General features: G+C 38.0%; 1 protein-coding gene across 1 annotated transcript in view; it reads left to right on the top strand.

The window, feature by feature from the left end:
* Positions 1-12,494, top strand: part of OCA2 (OCA2 melanosomal transmembrane protein) — a 264,425-nt gene that overhangs the window by 129,381 nt on the left and 122,550 nt on the right. The window contains exon 13 of the mRNA XM_075200107.1: positions 8,007-8,131. Within this exon, the coding sequence (XP_075056208.1) occupies positions 8,007-8,131 (125 nt within the window). The remainder of the gene's footprint in view (positions 1-8,006; positions 8,132-12,494) is intronic.

Raw genomic sequence — 12,494 nt, forward strand, 5'->3', positions numbered from 1 at the left:
TATCACGTGCACCCAGCTTCTAAATTTTAAAGTATGTCCATTTATTTTCCAACAGGTAGTTAATTTTGTTTTAAACCACTAATCACATAGTTTGTACATTATTTTTTGTATTCACAATGTTCCTTCCTATTAATGTTGATGTAATTAGCTTACATACACTAAGCAATAATTCACATTTTGCCACCATTTTCCTCATTCGTTCTTAAAATGACAATTATGTGTTCCCAGCATGATGAGATTGGTTTTGAGAAAGCAATTTAATAGTTACAGCCTTGTCTATGTTGTTAGCTTGTAATATTGAATTACACCTGTTGATTTTAAAAAGTAAAGTTTGAAAGAGATTAATAGATTAATTTGTAAGTGAACGTAACACTACTTATTTTTGTGTAAAGTTTAATTATTTTAACACCCTTCAAAAATATTAGTATACAATTTGTAGATTTTTAAATTACATATTTTTGCTGAGACAGTTATGGCTTTCCTTTTGGCTGCAAATTGTTCCCATAGTTACTTTTATAATAGTGCAGCCCTAAACACCTACCTCATAAATGTATTGACTAGTTTTACTGGGGTATATGTGTGTGTATGTATGTATATGTGTGTGTATCTAATATATAAAAGCCTAGCGGCGTGTGTGTGTGTGTGGTAAAAACTATTTTCTCAGAAAGGGCTCATCCAATTGACCTGAAATTTGGTATACTGACATTATTTGACAAAAAAATTAGACTAGTGAAGTCAGTTAACTTCCATCATCCCCCCTTCCCCCCGTGGGAGGGGTAGTAAAGGCTAAATTTACGAGTTGAGGACTCAAACTCTTGACTCCTTCCGAAATGCCAAGGCACAGATTAAGGTTGAAAGTTGGAAGCATTATTATACTATTGAGAAATCTGAATGTTACGAGAGGACTGTGCAATGGCACTCGATTAGTAGTGACAGCACTGAAAACAAATGTGATACAAGCAGAAGTCTTGACTGGCTCTGCTGAAGGAGAGGAAGTGATGATACCTCGGATTGACTTATGTCCATCCGAAACAGGACTGCCGTTTAAGCTAAGACGGCGGCAGTTCCCTTTGAAGGCGGCATTTGCTATGACCATTAACAAGTCACAGGGTCAAACACTTGACCGTGTGGGTATTTATTTACCAGAGCCTGTCTTTGGTCATGGACAATTGTATGTTGCATTTTCACGAGTATGAAGAAGCAGTGATGTGAAAGTGCAGGTTATGAATACTGCCCTTCAAGGAAGACTGATTGAGTACAGCGATAAGGTGTTTAGCAGAAACGTTGTGTATCGAGAGGTTTTAGAACAGTAAGACGATGGAGATTAAGGATGTGGTGATGAAGATGAATGATGAGGTGGTGACATGTGGATAAAACCACGTTAAAAAAAAGGGCGCTTACGTCGGGAAGTAACGCTCTTCCCCTGAGGAGGCCTGACCTAGCCCCAAATGCATGACAAGAACCTTTTTAACACCTTAAGTATCATTGCCTCTGATGAGACGGCAACATAGTGCCGAGAAACGCGTCAGGAGGAACATACAGACTTCATAAATTTTGCAGTACACACTGGATGATTGGAGATCGGAGAAACCTCTCATCATATACCCCGGGGTAGGACCTTCTTAATATTATCTCACATGCTGTTATTCCCAAATTGTCTGGATTACTTATGGGCACAACCTCCAGTGGAGTGCGGAGAACATCTAGTTTGCTTCATTATTTGCAACTGAATGTTGCTAAATAGCCAATTGGTGATACGGGTCGGTTAATCCTTATACCACCTGTCTATTACGCTGTATATTCAGCTTTTTTGAAGCGTTTCCATCAAAAACTTCTAGCTGTGAATTGAGGAGTCTGAGTCCGATTCACAGGCACAAATATTCACATTGCGGCAATAGAACAGTGCTACACGCTGGTCATCTGGCTGTATTCATATTGGAAACATCAAAGTGGAACGCTCAGGACACTGATTCCGATTTATCTATTACGGAACTGTTTTTTCCATTCCTGCACAACTATTGTTGATCTTTCAGGCTCTGCCCATCCATATGAGATTATAAGTGTGATAACAGCATACCTATACACAGCTGTGTGAAACTTTTTCTATCATTTTCTCCAAGTGTTCTGATGGTATTGACGCCACATCCTGATCACATGTGGTGTCTACAAGTATATATGCATTGTTTTTTTCCTAATCTTTGCACTGAATGTCATTATGACAGCAATTTCAATTGTTTATTCATCATTTCTCAATGAGTGTTTAAATATAAGACCAGTGTGTATTGTAGTTTTGGGTATACTTATATATGCCCATAGAGATTTACATTCCGATTGGATTTTTTATGTGTATTAAATATTGTACTGATTAGAGCTCTTTTGCGCTGTCTTACCCAATTTTTTAAGTTTTCTAAACACCTTAAGTAGCCTGATTTGACTAGAATGCATGAGTATCATGCACGGGTTAACTTGTGTATGTATGTATGTATGTATGTATGTATGTATATGTGTGTGTATGTATGTATATGTGTGTGTATGAATGTACGTATATGTGTGTGAATGTATGGTATATGTGTATATATATATGTGTGTGTGTGTATGTATATATATATATATATATATATATATATATATATATATGTATATATGAATAAAGAAGGTTTACTAACTCCCATGTGTAAAAATGTTTTATTTAAATAACAAAGCATTTTTAATTGAAGAAAGATCCTAGATAAGCCTTTCCATGCATTTCTCCACTGAGGGCTTCCGCCGGTGAGAACACGGCTACTGGCGGTGGTGACACTTTCATAGATAGGAAGCAGCCTTATATCTGGCAAAAAGACCAGTATTTGCCAGAGATACTGCTTTTGTCTGTTTAAGAAATGGAACACTGGATAACACCAAGCTCGTATTAAGTACTCTTTTGTACTATTGTGTGATTGGGGACCAATTTAAAAGTTCCCAGTGCTACACTTCTGGCTGTTAAACTACATTGTATTGATGTCTCTATTTTCATGCACCCAAACCTCCTTCGTATGTTTATCTTTATATTACTGTATTGGGAGCATATCTAACCAAATGGACACAAGTTTAAATTTGGTAAAAGGTCACAGTTTTATGTATATAGACATACAGGCTGACAGACATACAGGCTGACGGCAGCGAGAACAATGCAGTCGGCTATAACAAATTGCAAGCCCATACAGTGGAAGGTCAGAATGCCATTACACTACAGGTCCCAGAACATAATCCTTTACGATTGTTCAGTGCTAATTCTGGTGTCAGTGATTACATCCTTTCTGGACTCAACAATGATGCGCCCACACAGAGTATGTAAAGGAGTCCTCCACACAAAAGGACAAAGAGTCAGGCTGCTTCTATAGGGCAGTGACTTGTGGCCAATCAGTGGTAGCACCATATGCACTTGCATCTGACTGCAGTGTTCTTCTGCCAACCACTCTGATAGTTTTAAGGACTTACAGCCTGGCAATAAAAGACCTAACTTAAAAACCCCAATCGCCATAAATTTGTTCAATAAAGAATCATAACCATTCATCCGTCAGGTGAACCCCATCCAGCCTAAACAGGCGTACCTATTCTACAGTTATCAAAGGCTGGTCAGTAACCAGTCCCCTTACCAATCTGATGACCTTCCCAGTGGACCTATTAACCTTGCAAAGGAGGGTACGTATAATGGGGGAGGGGATGGCAACCCACCAGGAGAGTTGGGAAATAAGGTTGGACCAGCACAACATAACTGCTGGCCAAATAAATACAAAACCAGGTGTGCTAAGGAAACCAACCGGCGGTAAATAAGTGAATAAAAATAAAAGTAGCTGTTCCTTGTTTCAAAATAGAAAGTGTTTTATTATAACCAATATAAAAAATAATACATAAAACTTGAATAAACCACCAACAGTAGAATAGTATAAAAACTACCTCTAAAAGAGCATATCTCTGTATATGATATTGTGCATGTCTGGAAATGCAGAAATAACATGGTAAACATTTATAATAGGGTTTTCAATCTGGAGACTAACTTACAGATGTTCATGTAAGAAACAAAATGTGTGGCCAGTACACTATATAAACAAATAAGCAAAAATTCTGAATATGCATGGATCAACCAAGGATAACAATAGCAGTGAAAATCAGTCAGCAGATGACTATAAAGAGTGTAAATAGAGCAGTCTCACCCAGAAACTGAAGCACATTTAATAAGTGCTGATAGCACCTTCAGATCCAGTGCTTCTATATAATGAATAAGGTAGTGTGTATCATCCGTGCGCCACTTTTATATTCATAATCTTTCTGGTGCAGCGAGAGGTCATCCAGGCTGTTGGGGAGAATTCTTCCCCTATAAAGTTCCAGCAGCCGAGGGAGATGTTGATTGCCCCAATCTGTTGTGCTTCTGTTTGTACGGTTGAAGGAGGACTGAGGAGCTCGTTTGAAGAAGGAATTGTTATCCAATAGTATAATTTGTCCAGTTTATAGCTTGTCTAAGCCCTGATGCATTTTGTCTGCTCAAGTGCTGACTTTTTCAAGGGTCTTTAAATCTACAACCTGGACAGCCCTGTGTTACCGAGGAGTGAGTGGCCTTAGCCCTACCGGTAGTATTAAGCCTGATGTATTTCTTTTAGGCATTCAACTTCCATCACCATAAAGATTAAATGGTTGTAATGCAGACTTCCTCTTCAGCCACAGCGGTAGCTGTTCCAATTCGAAAGGAATAGGTGCCGTATAGTGCCAGGTCTAGACCCACATATGTAAGCGAGTGCTTAAGCAGTATGTCACCCCTATGGGGTGGACCTAGCCAATTGTGAACACAGAGTAACCAGGCAGATGCACGGGTCATCTTGGGTGGGCACGGTTATCCACTGCCCCTTACCTGATTGATCTGTTTTTGACCTTAGCAGTTTGCATTTGACTTTTGTGTAGGAGCAATGACTGTGTTGTCGAAGTCAAAGAATTGGATGAAGTTGGCTAATTTGATATTGTTTTACCGTGCATTTGCGATTAGTACGCTACGTCATACCGGGGTTAATAACGCAATGGCACAGGCAAACAGCACCTACATTTGTAAATAGGACACATTTATTAATGTTCCAACCCACATTCATTTATTAATAAAATAATTATTTATACGTAGATAAAGCTACAGTAAAGGTATTTATGGTTCAGGTCCTCAGAAATGTATCGAGTTTGGTCTCATATCAACAGCGTATCAACAGAGGAGCAATTGTACTTAGCGATCGTTGGTTATGAATAGTATGAGATTAATACTCAAAATCACTCTGTTTATGGGTCAGTTTAAACTGGATTTTTATCGGGAAGACATGTATGCGACAGTTGGAGTGAGTTGCCCCCCCCCCCACCTATGGAAATACCATTAACTGAACTAGCTGTGACCAGCGGTCTACTAGAACATCATAAACCCTGGACCAATGAAGAACTTTCTTGATGTTATCAGTATATACAGATAACACTATCATTGTTTTTTTTTTCTAAACCAAACTGTATATAAACTGGCCTCTGTTACAGGAACAGTCTCTTTTTTTGTCAACATACATCAGCTTTGACTACTTCCTGGATCCAGGTTGCGCTGCATATGTATCTTTTATACTTTGTAACATTCTTACTGTATTTTGCTGTTTATTGCTATTAAATCTCTTGTGCTTTAGAACCACACTGGTGACAATAGTTACTGGTGGTGTTATTAGCCAGCAACACCACCCCGATATATCTCCTAGACTGTGCAACCAGCTTGCTCACCCTAAGAGCACTGTAAGAGACAAGAAAAAAAGCAGGGCTAAATGGCAGCATCTCATGCACGGCAGTCGTTACTGCTGTAAGGGCCCACGTACAATAGCCGGCGGATGGGCTGCAACCACCATGCCTTGTACTGGGCTGCAGCGTCTGGAACTCACAATGAATTCTGGTGCTGCAGGAGGCACGCATCATTATCATACAAGACTGGAGAAGGCAGCAGACATGACTGGGAGAAGCACAACATGATGGCTCCCCAGCTGCTAAAGGGAGCCATCAGCACAACAGGCTGGGGGGGAGCATTACGCCTGGAGCATGACCTGGACCTGTTTAGGGATAAGGGTGGGGAGGAATTGAGTGGCAGGAAAAATGAAAAAAAGGGGAAAAAATGGTGAAACACAGGGGTGGAGGAGAATATATGGGGGAATGTAAAAGAGAGTGAGATGGGATATAAAACTCATCAGGAAAGGGAAAACCCAGGCAAGATAAGTAAGCTAGAGAAATGCAGCAAGAACAGATTTTGTCAGTTAGATAGTGAGCCTGAGAAAAACTCTTAGATCTGCCTCCAATTTGGTGCAGGAAACAGAGACCTAGCATCCACTAGGGGGAAAATATATAAGGAAGCTTAGGACCCTCCCTGTCAATATTATTGGCTGGGTGTGCAGGAGACTTGACCCTAAATGGGGTAAGTAAATGAAGTATACACACACACACACACGATTTTAAGTATGTTTGGCTTATGGACTCTCGTCATTATCCAAGTCTTGTCAGAATACAGTACATTCTGACAGGTTGTAAATATACGATTCATTTTTTACATAAACAGACTTAAACAAAATATGTGTATTCTGTAGATACAAGAGCCTGGTACCATGCAATAACGGTGCTTTTTAACTGAAGAGATTCATATGGAAGGGAATTGTAAACCATCTTCTGCTTTTGCCCTTACTCTCCCATCATGTAATCTGTCCTACATTTTTGTGGTTTTGAAACAAAGTCTAAAACAGTTTACATCTGCACAAAACACTTTATTACACAATCTATTTAATCTATGTTAATACTAACTTAACTCCACAAAGGTAAACAAAAAAATAAAAGTACATTTTTCAAGTGAATCTAATTGATATGAATCAGGATGGTTAACACCATTTGCATTCCAACTGTTTTTCTATCAATATTTTAATACTGTATGTCAGTGATTCAGAACCAGGGGTTTGGGAACCCCTGGTGGAACTTGGTGATCCCTGGGGGTTTGCAGAAAAAAAAAATCAGTAATGGCTGCACCAATTGTTCTTATTGTCAAGTAGATAGATCTACTTGTGATGTGTCTCCTGTCAGGTGGCATATCCAGTCCAGCCAGGGAGCCAGGATGGGAGGAGATGTAATTATCAGAACGGACTGTCACCATCTGGAGAGCTCCAGGTTGCCGTAGATTTTCTGTAGCTACCAAGAAACTTGTAGTTCTACAGTATCTGGAGATATGGAAGTTTACTGTAGTAACATTGGAGTCTACACTTCGTTGCAGCAATTTCAGTGGGCTAGATACATTTTTGCTTAGCTTAAATATGTGTGCACAGTTATTTGCATTTTGTTCAGGGGTGGGGGGCCCAAGTGCTAATGTTGCTCACAGGCCTATTTATTTCTTAAAACGTCCCTGGCTGGAGGGCTGCAAATCACGGCTTCCTCCTGAAGTGCATGATTTCAATAACCAGATAAAGGCACACTTTTAAACTACATGTTTCCTACCTGGTTAAAAGCAAATATAAACAAAGAGAGCTAATCACCTCTTTTTGGCTATAATTGCCAATAGATCGTTGGTTAAACAAGGGGAACAAAAATGTTGACCTTGAAAAACGCACACAAAATGCAACCACATCACCTTCTGAATCTGATCAGCCATGATCAGCTGAATTGCCTCCCTCTCCTCCAAAACATCTTTATGACCAACAAAAAAATAATCTCTCAAAATGCAAGAAAATAAAATATGACAATTACATCAAAATTGGCTTTACATATATTGGACATTAAAAGCAACTAAAACTACAGTGTGGTGTTTGTGATGAAGCACTGTGAAACCGGGGGTTTCCATAGTGGGGAAAAAAAATCTGTTGGACGCTCCTAGTGTAAAAAGGTTGGGAACCACTGCTGTATCTGACAATTTCATTGGTGTTAATTTAATGCATACAATTATGTGCTTATTAACTTGTTAGTGTGTGGATTTTTTTATTTCTTTTCTTAATTAGGCTTACCAGCTGTCTAGAGGAAGAGTGTGGCCCATGATAATAATTCTGTGCCTTATCGCGGCTATTCTCTCTGCATTCTTAGACAATGTCACCACAATGCTGCTTTTCACCCCAGTCACAATAAGGTACAGTTTATTTTTTTTATTTTTTATTTGTATTATCTTTATTATTATACATTGTGTGGTAACATCTTTTCCCTGTAGCTATGTTATTGTTCATTTGGTCACATTCATTGATAATTTTCTTGGTGTAATAGTTTAGACACACTAATTGTCTACTTGCTCACAGTAACACATAGTTTATGTACAGTACTTATGAATCATTGGCAAAACCTTGCAAAAATCCATCTTCCTTGGCTATCATGCCTGCGAAATATATGGGTCTTGGTATGTGTAGTACATTTTACCTGTACTGTAAGGCTACATTACCTTTTACTGTAAGGCAAATCATCATGTAATGTGATATATTTCTGCGGTTACAATGCAGGGGCAAACGCAGGATTTGTACAGAGGGGTTTTCACACTATGCAGCCAGTGGGCGTGACCAGCATGAATGGGGGTGTGGCTATAATTTTAGACCGTGCTTGGCTGCTTTCCAACTCTTCCTATCCATATCATATACACAGGCAATTCCTATACATATCATATACACAGGCAATTCCTATCCCCATCATATACACAGGGCAAGCCACCTCAAGCTTGAAGTGCACCATGCTGGGAGGGGGTTTTCAGACACTAGAAACCCTCCCCTCGGTTTGCCTATGCATTGTGCTGGGTTGGGACTGTAGTGGTTGGCATATTGGAGTGCATTCATGTGTGATTGTTCTGAGTGGAAGATGTATAAACCAACATGGCCCATCTTTGAATTGGACATTTACGCAGCTAGAAAAATCAGAAGAGCTATCCCAGAGCAAGAGACTGAGGTTGAGTGTTAAGAATTAAGCTTGTGAGAAACAATAACTTATTTATTCCGTCAGGCTTAATCTCTAGATACCTTGTTAAAGACCAGAAAATTGCATCGCTGATGTAAATATATATAAACCTAATCAAAACTGGCAAACCTGAAATTGTCCATGGTATGTAATAAAATAAAAAAAAGTACTAAAAAAATTTAGGCACCGTCCAGAGTCCTATAGATTGCCAGTTTCATACAAAATAAATGTAAGTGCTTTCATTGATTCACAGCACATAGCTCCTTCGACCAAATAAATTACATTTAGAAAAGTATTGCACGGGAGGTCACTTTCTATACATTTTCCATCAAGACTTTGGCATTTGAACAAGTGGTTCAAAATAAGCCTTGTCTTTTTGTGTCTGACAGCTATACAATACATAAGTGAAAACAAGGTGTCAAGGTAGACATAGTATGAAACTTGATAACATGGAGCACTACCTGCAAATTGCTTTCATCTGAGTATTAATGGAAAGGCAATATTGCATTCTATAGTGTTTAAAATTCAGATCCAAAAGTATTTTGTGTAATGGAAAACATTTAGCAAACCACTGGTCCATTTAAAATGGCCATTATTTTATTCCTTCAGTCATGTGAGGGACTAATAGGATTTCTACTTTACTTGGCCCCTTTAAAACACTTTATTCTGTTTCTATGGAAACAAATACTAGATAAAACTGCCAACATCCTTGCACAATGGCATTAGCAGTCTACAGGACCAAAATGTATGTTTTGAAAGAATGAGCAGGTGCTTTGTAATAAGCAACTTTTTGTATTTATTTTTCCATAAATAAAATTGCATGCCGGTGGCAAATAATAATTCTGCATTTCAGATAACCAACCCAAAAGGCATGACTCCACATTGTTTCACCATTGCCAAGTTGTTACCTTTTCCTTGAAACAATACATACTGTTATATTACATGCAAATGTCTTTCTATTAATTTGGAACTGATAAAAGGGAAACTCAACTCAAAATTCTGTGTGGACTGATTATTAATTCATGTCTGAACTTATTAGCACAGGCACCTGAAATAAATTATTTGAAAAACTATTACTAAAGAGAAATCAGAAAATGTCCAAAATGAGGGTTTTAGTTGTACCACAACCGGGAATTGAAACGGAGCAAACACCTGTTTTACAAGGTTGTAGGGGTAAAACCATTTCCACTGGTTCCCAATGGTTGCAAGTATGATTGAGAGGGTAGTAGCCTCTTAACCTCTAGTACTAAACAAGGTGTGACTTTTAACATTAAAGGTGTACACTAGTTTGACCCCAGTATAAAGCACTTCTATTTGAGGATGAGCAAGCAAAGAGTGAAACGTATACAAGAAAGGATTGCTTGATTATCTCAAAATTAGTCTAAATCCACCACCACTTATTGCAATCTCTGATAAGTGGACACACTATATGGTTTATTCATAGAATTACAAGCTAGGAAACTTGCACATTGACATAACAACTTATATTTTTGATGCCAAAATATGTAATTGACATCTGCTTTTGAAATAAATTATCATAAAGCAAATAGCATTGAATGTTTCCCAGAGCATTGGTTATAAAACAGCATTAATATTGGTGTTTATGTATATGTTCATATTATTTGGCCTTGATCAGAACCTTCCACTAACTATAGTCCTAGTATATGTAAAATGGCTCTATACAACATATTCTGACTTTTATGAATTTCCTGAAAGAGAGATTTAATCTACCTAGCAAATAATTAAATAACGATGTTAGTAAAGTGTCTGTCTCTAGATGAAGCAATTGTCAGAATAAAAGGTTATAGCCACTGGATATTTTGAAAAGTTCTCATTACTAGTGGCAAAGATTAAATCCCGACATAAGATCCCCAATGTTTAACACTGTCCTAAAGCATGGATTACTTTCTAATTCTGAAGGTTTCTTATCTGAAGTTTAAAGAGCAATTCTATGCAAGCTTATGGTAAGTTTAAGGGAATTCACATTTGATTAATTTGCTGAAAATGTCAAGATCTTTTGAGGTTAACATAGCGCACACATCTGCAATGCAGACTTTTATGAGTAATGATCATTAATGAATAATTGCAAATGGGACAAAACTGAATCAATATTTTGGAAGTTATTCTTATTTTCAATTTCCATTGGAAGCTTTAGATCATAAAACATTTAGACATTTTCAGAAATTTGAAGAATGGAAAATGAAAAACAAAGCCATTCCATTGTAAACACAAATGAAATTATTATACAAAAAACACTATGGGCTTCATTCACATTTAGCAGCAAATCCTCTAAAGAGTGTTAATAAGCTCATAAATCATGTTACAATGCAATGGGTGCAAATCCATTCTTTTTTTGTGTGCAGAGCTTTGCTTTTTGCATGCAGCACACAAATACTAGGCAAATCTATTTTAAAACTGAATTTGTGCATGTACATACATATGTATATGTATAATGTATGCACATATATATATATATATATATATATATATATATATATGTATATATGTATGTATATATATGTATGTGTGTATGTATGTATGTATATATATATATATATATGTATGTATATATGTGTATGTATGTGTGTGTGTGTGTGTGTGTATATATATATATATATATATATATATATATATATATGAGAAGGGATATGGCGCCTCTGGTGTAGTATTGTGGGTAAGGTAGCCCAAAAAACCAAGGTATGTGCATGTGCGTACCAGCTTTCTGATGAGCATGTAATACTTCACACAATGTGAGTGTGTACTTTTATATTTGTTTAATAAATGCTATGCTTGAAATACTACACTATATAGTGTTTCTACTTTTACTATATACCTGCTGAGTGATACCTGCTAACTGCGGCTGAGTGTGATAAAGAACTACCAAGTAATAGACAAGCTGTCTCCACACCAGGATGAGCTGAGGCGGCTGTCACGGAATTAAGTTACAGATAAGCTGTCTTTCTCACTATATTCGGTATCCAGCCACTTGGTGCTTTTACTTCATCTTTTATTGTTTGATTCCATACACGTATATACATGTTAAGTAAAATGTTCAATCTCTAGGAAGTCCATGAGATAGCTACCAGTGGCCTCCACACAGAAGTTACCAGTCGGTTTCAGCTCATGAACCGGATATAGAACAATTACCTTAATCATATGGCAAGCAGGCTCAGTCTCAACGCGTTTCATCCTCAAACAGGACTTCATCAGGAGAATCAATCATCATCATCATCATCACCATTTATTTATATAGCGCAACTAGTTTCGCAGCGCTGTACAGAGAACTCACTCATATCAGTCCCTGCCCCATTGGGGCTTACAGTCTAAATTCCCTAACACACACACACACAGACAGACACACACACACACACACACACACACACACACACACAGACTAGGGTCAATTTGTTAGCAGTCAATTAACCTACTAGTATGTTTTTGGAGTGTGGGAGGAAACTGGAGCACCCGGAGGAAACCCACGCAAACACGGGGAGAACATACAAACTCCTCAGAGATAAGGCCATGGTCGGGAATTGAACTCATGACCCCGGTGCTTT

This window comes from Mixophyes fleayi, chromosome 2, assembly GCF_038048845.1.
Source record: "Mixophyes fleayi isolate aMixFle1 chromosome 2, aMixFle1.hap1, whole genome shotgun sequence".
NCBI classification, from domain to species: Eukaryota; Metazoa; Chordata; class Amphibia; order Anura; family Limnodynastidae; genus Mixophyes; species Mixophyes fleayi.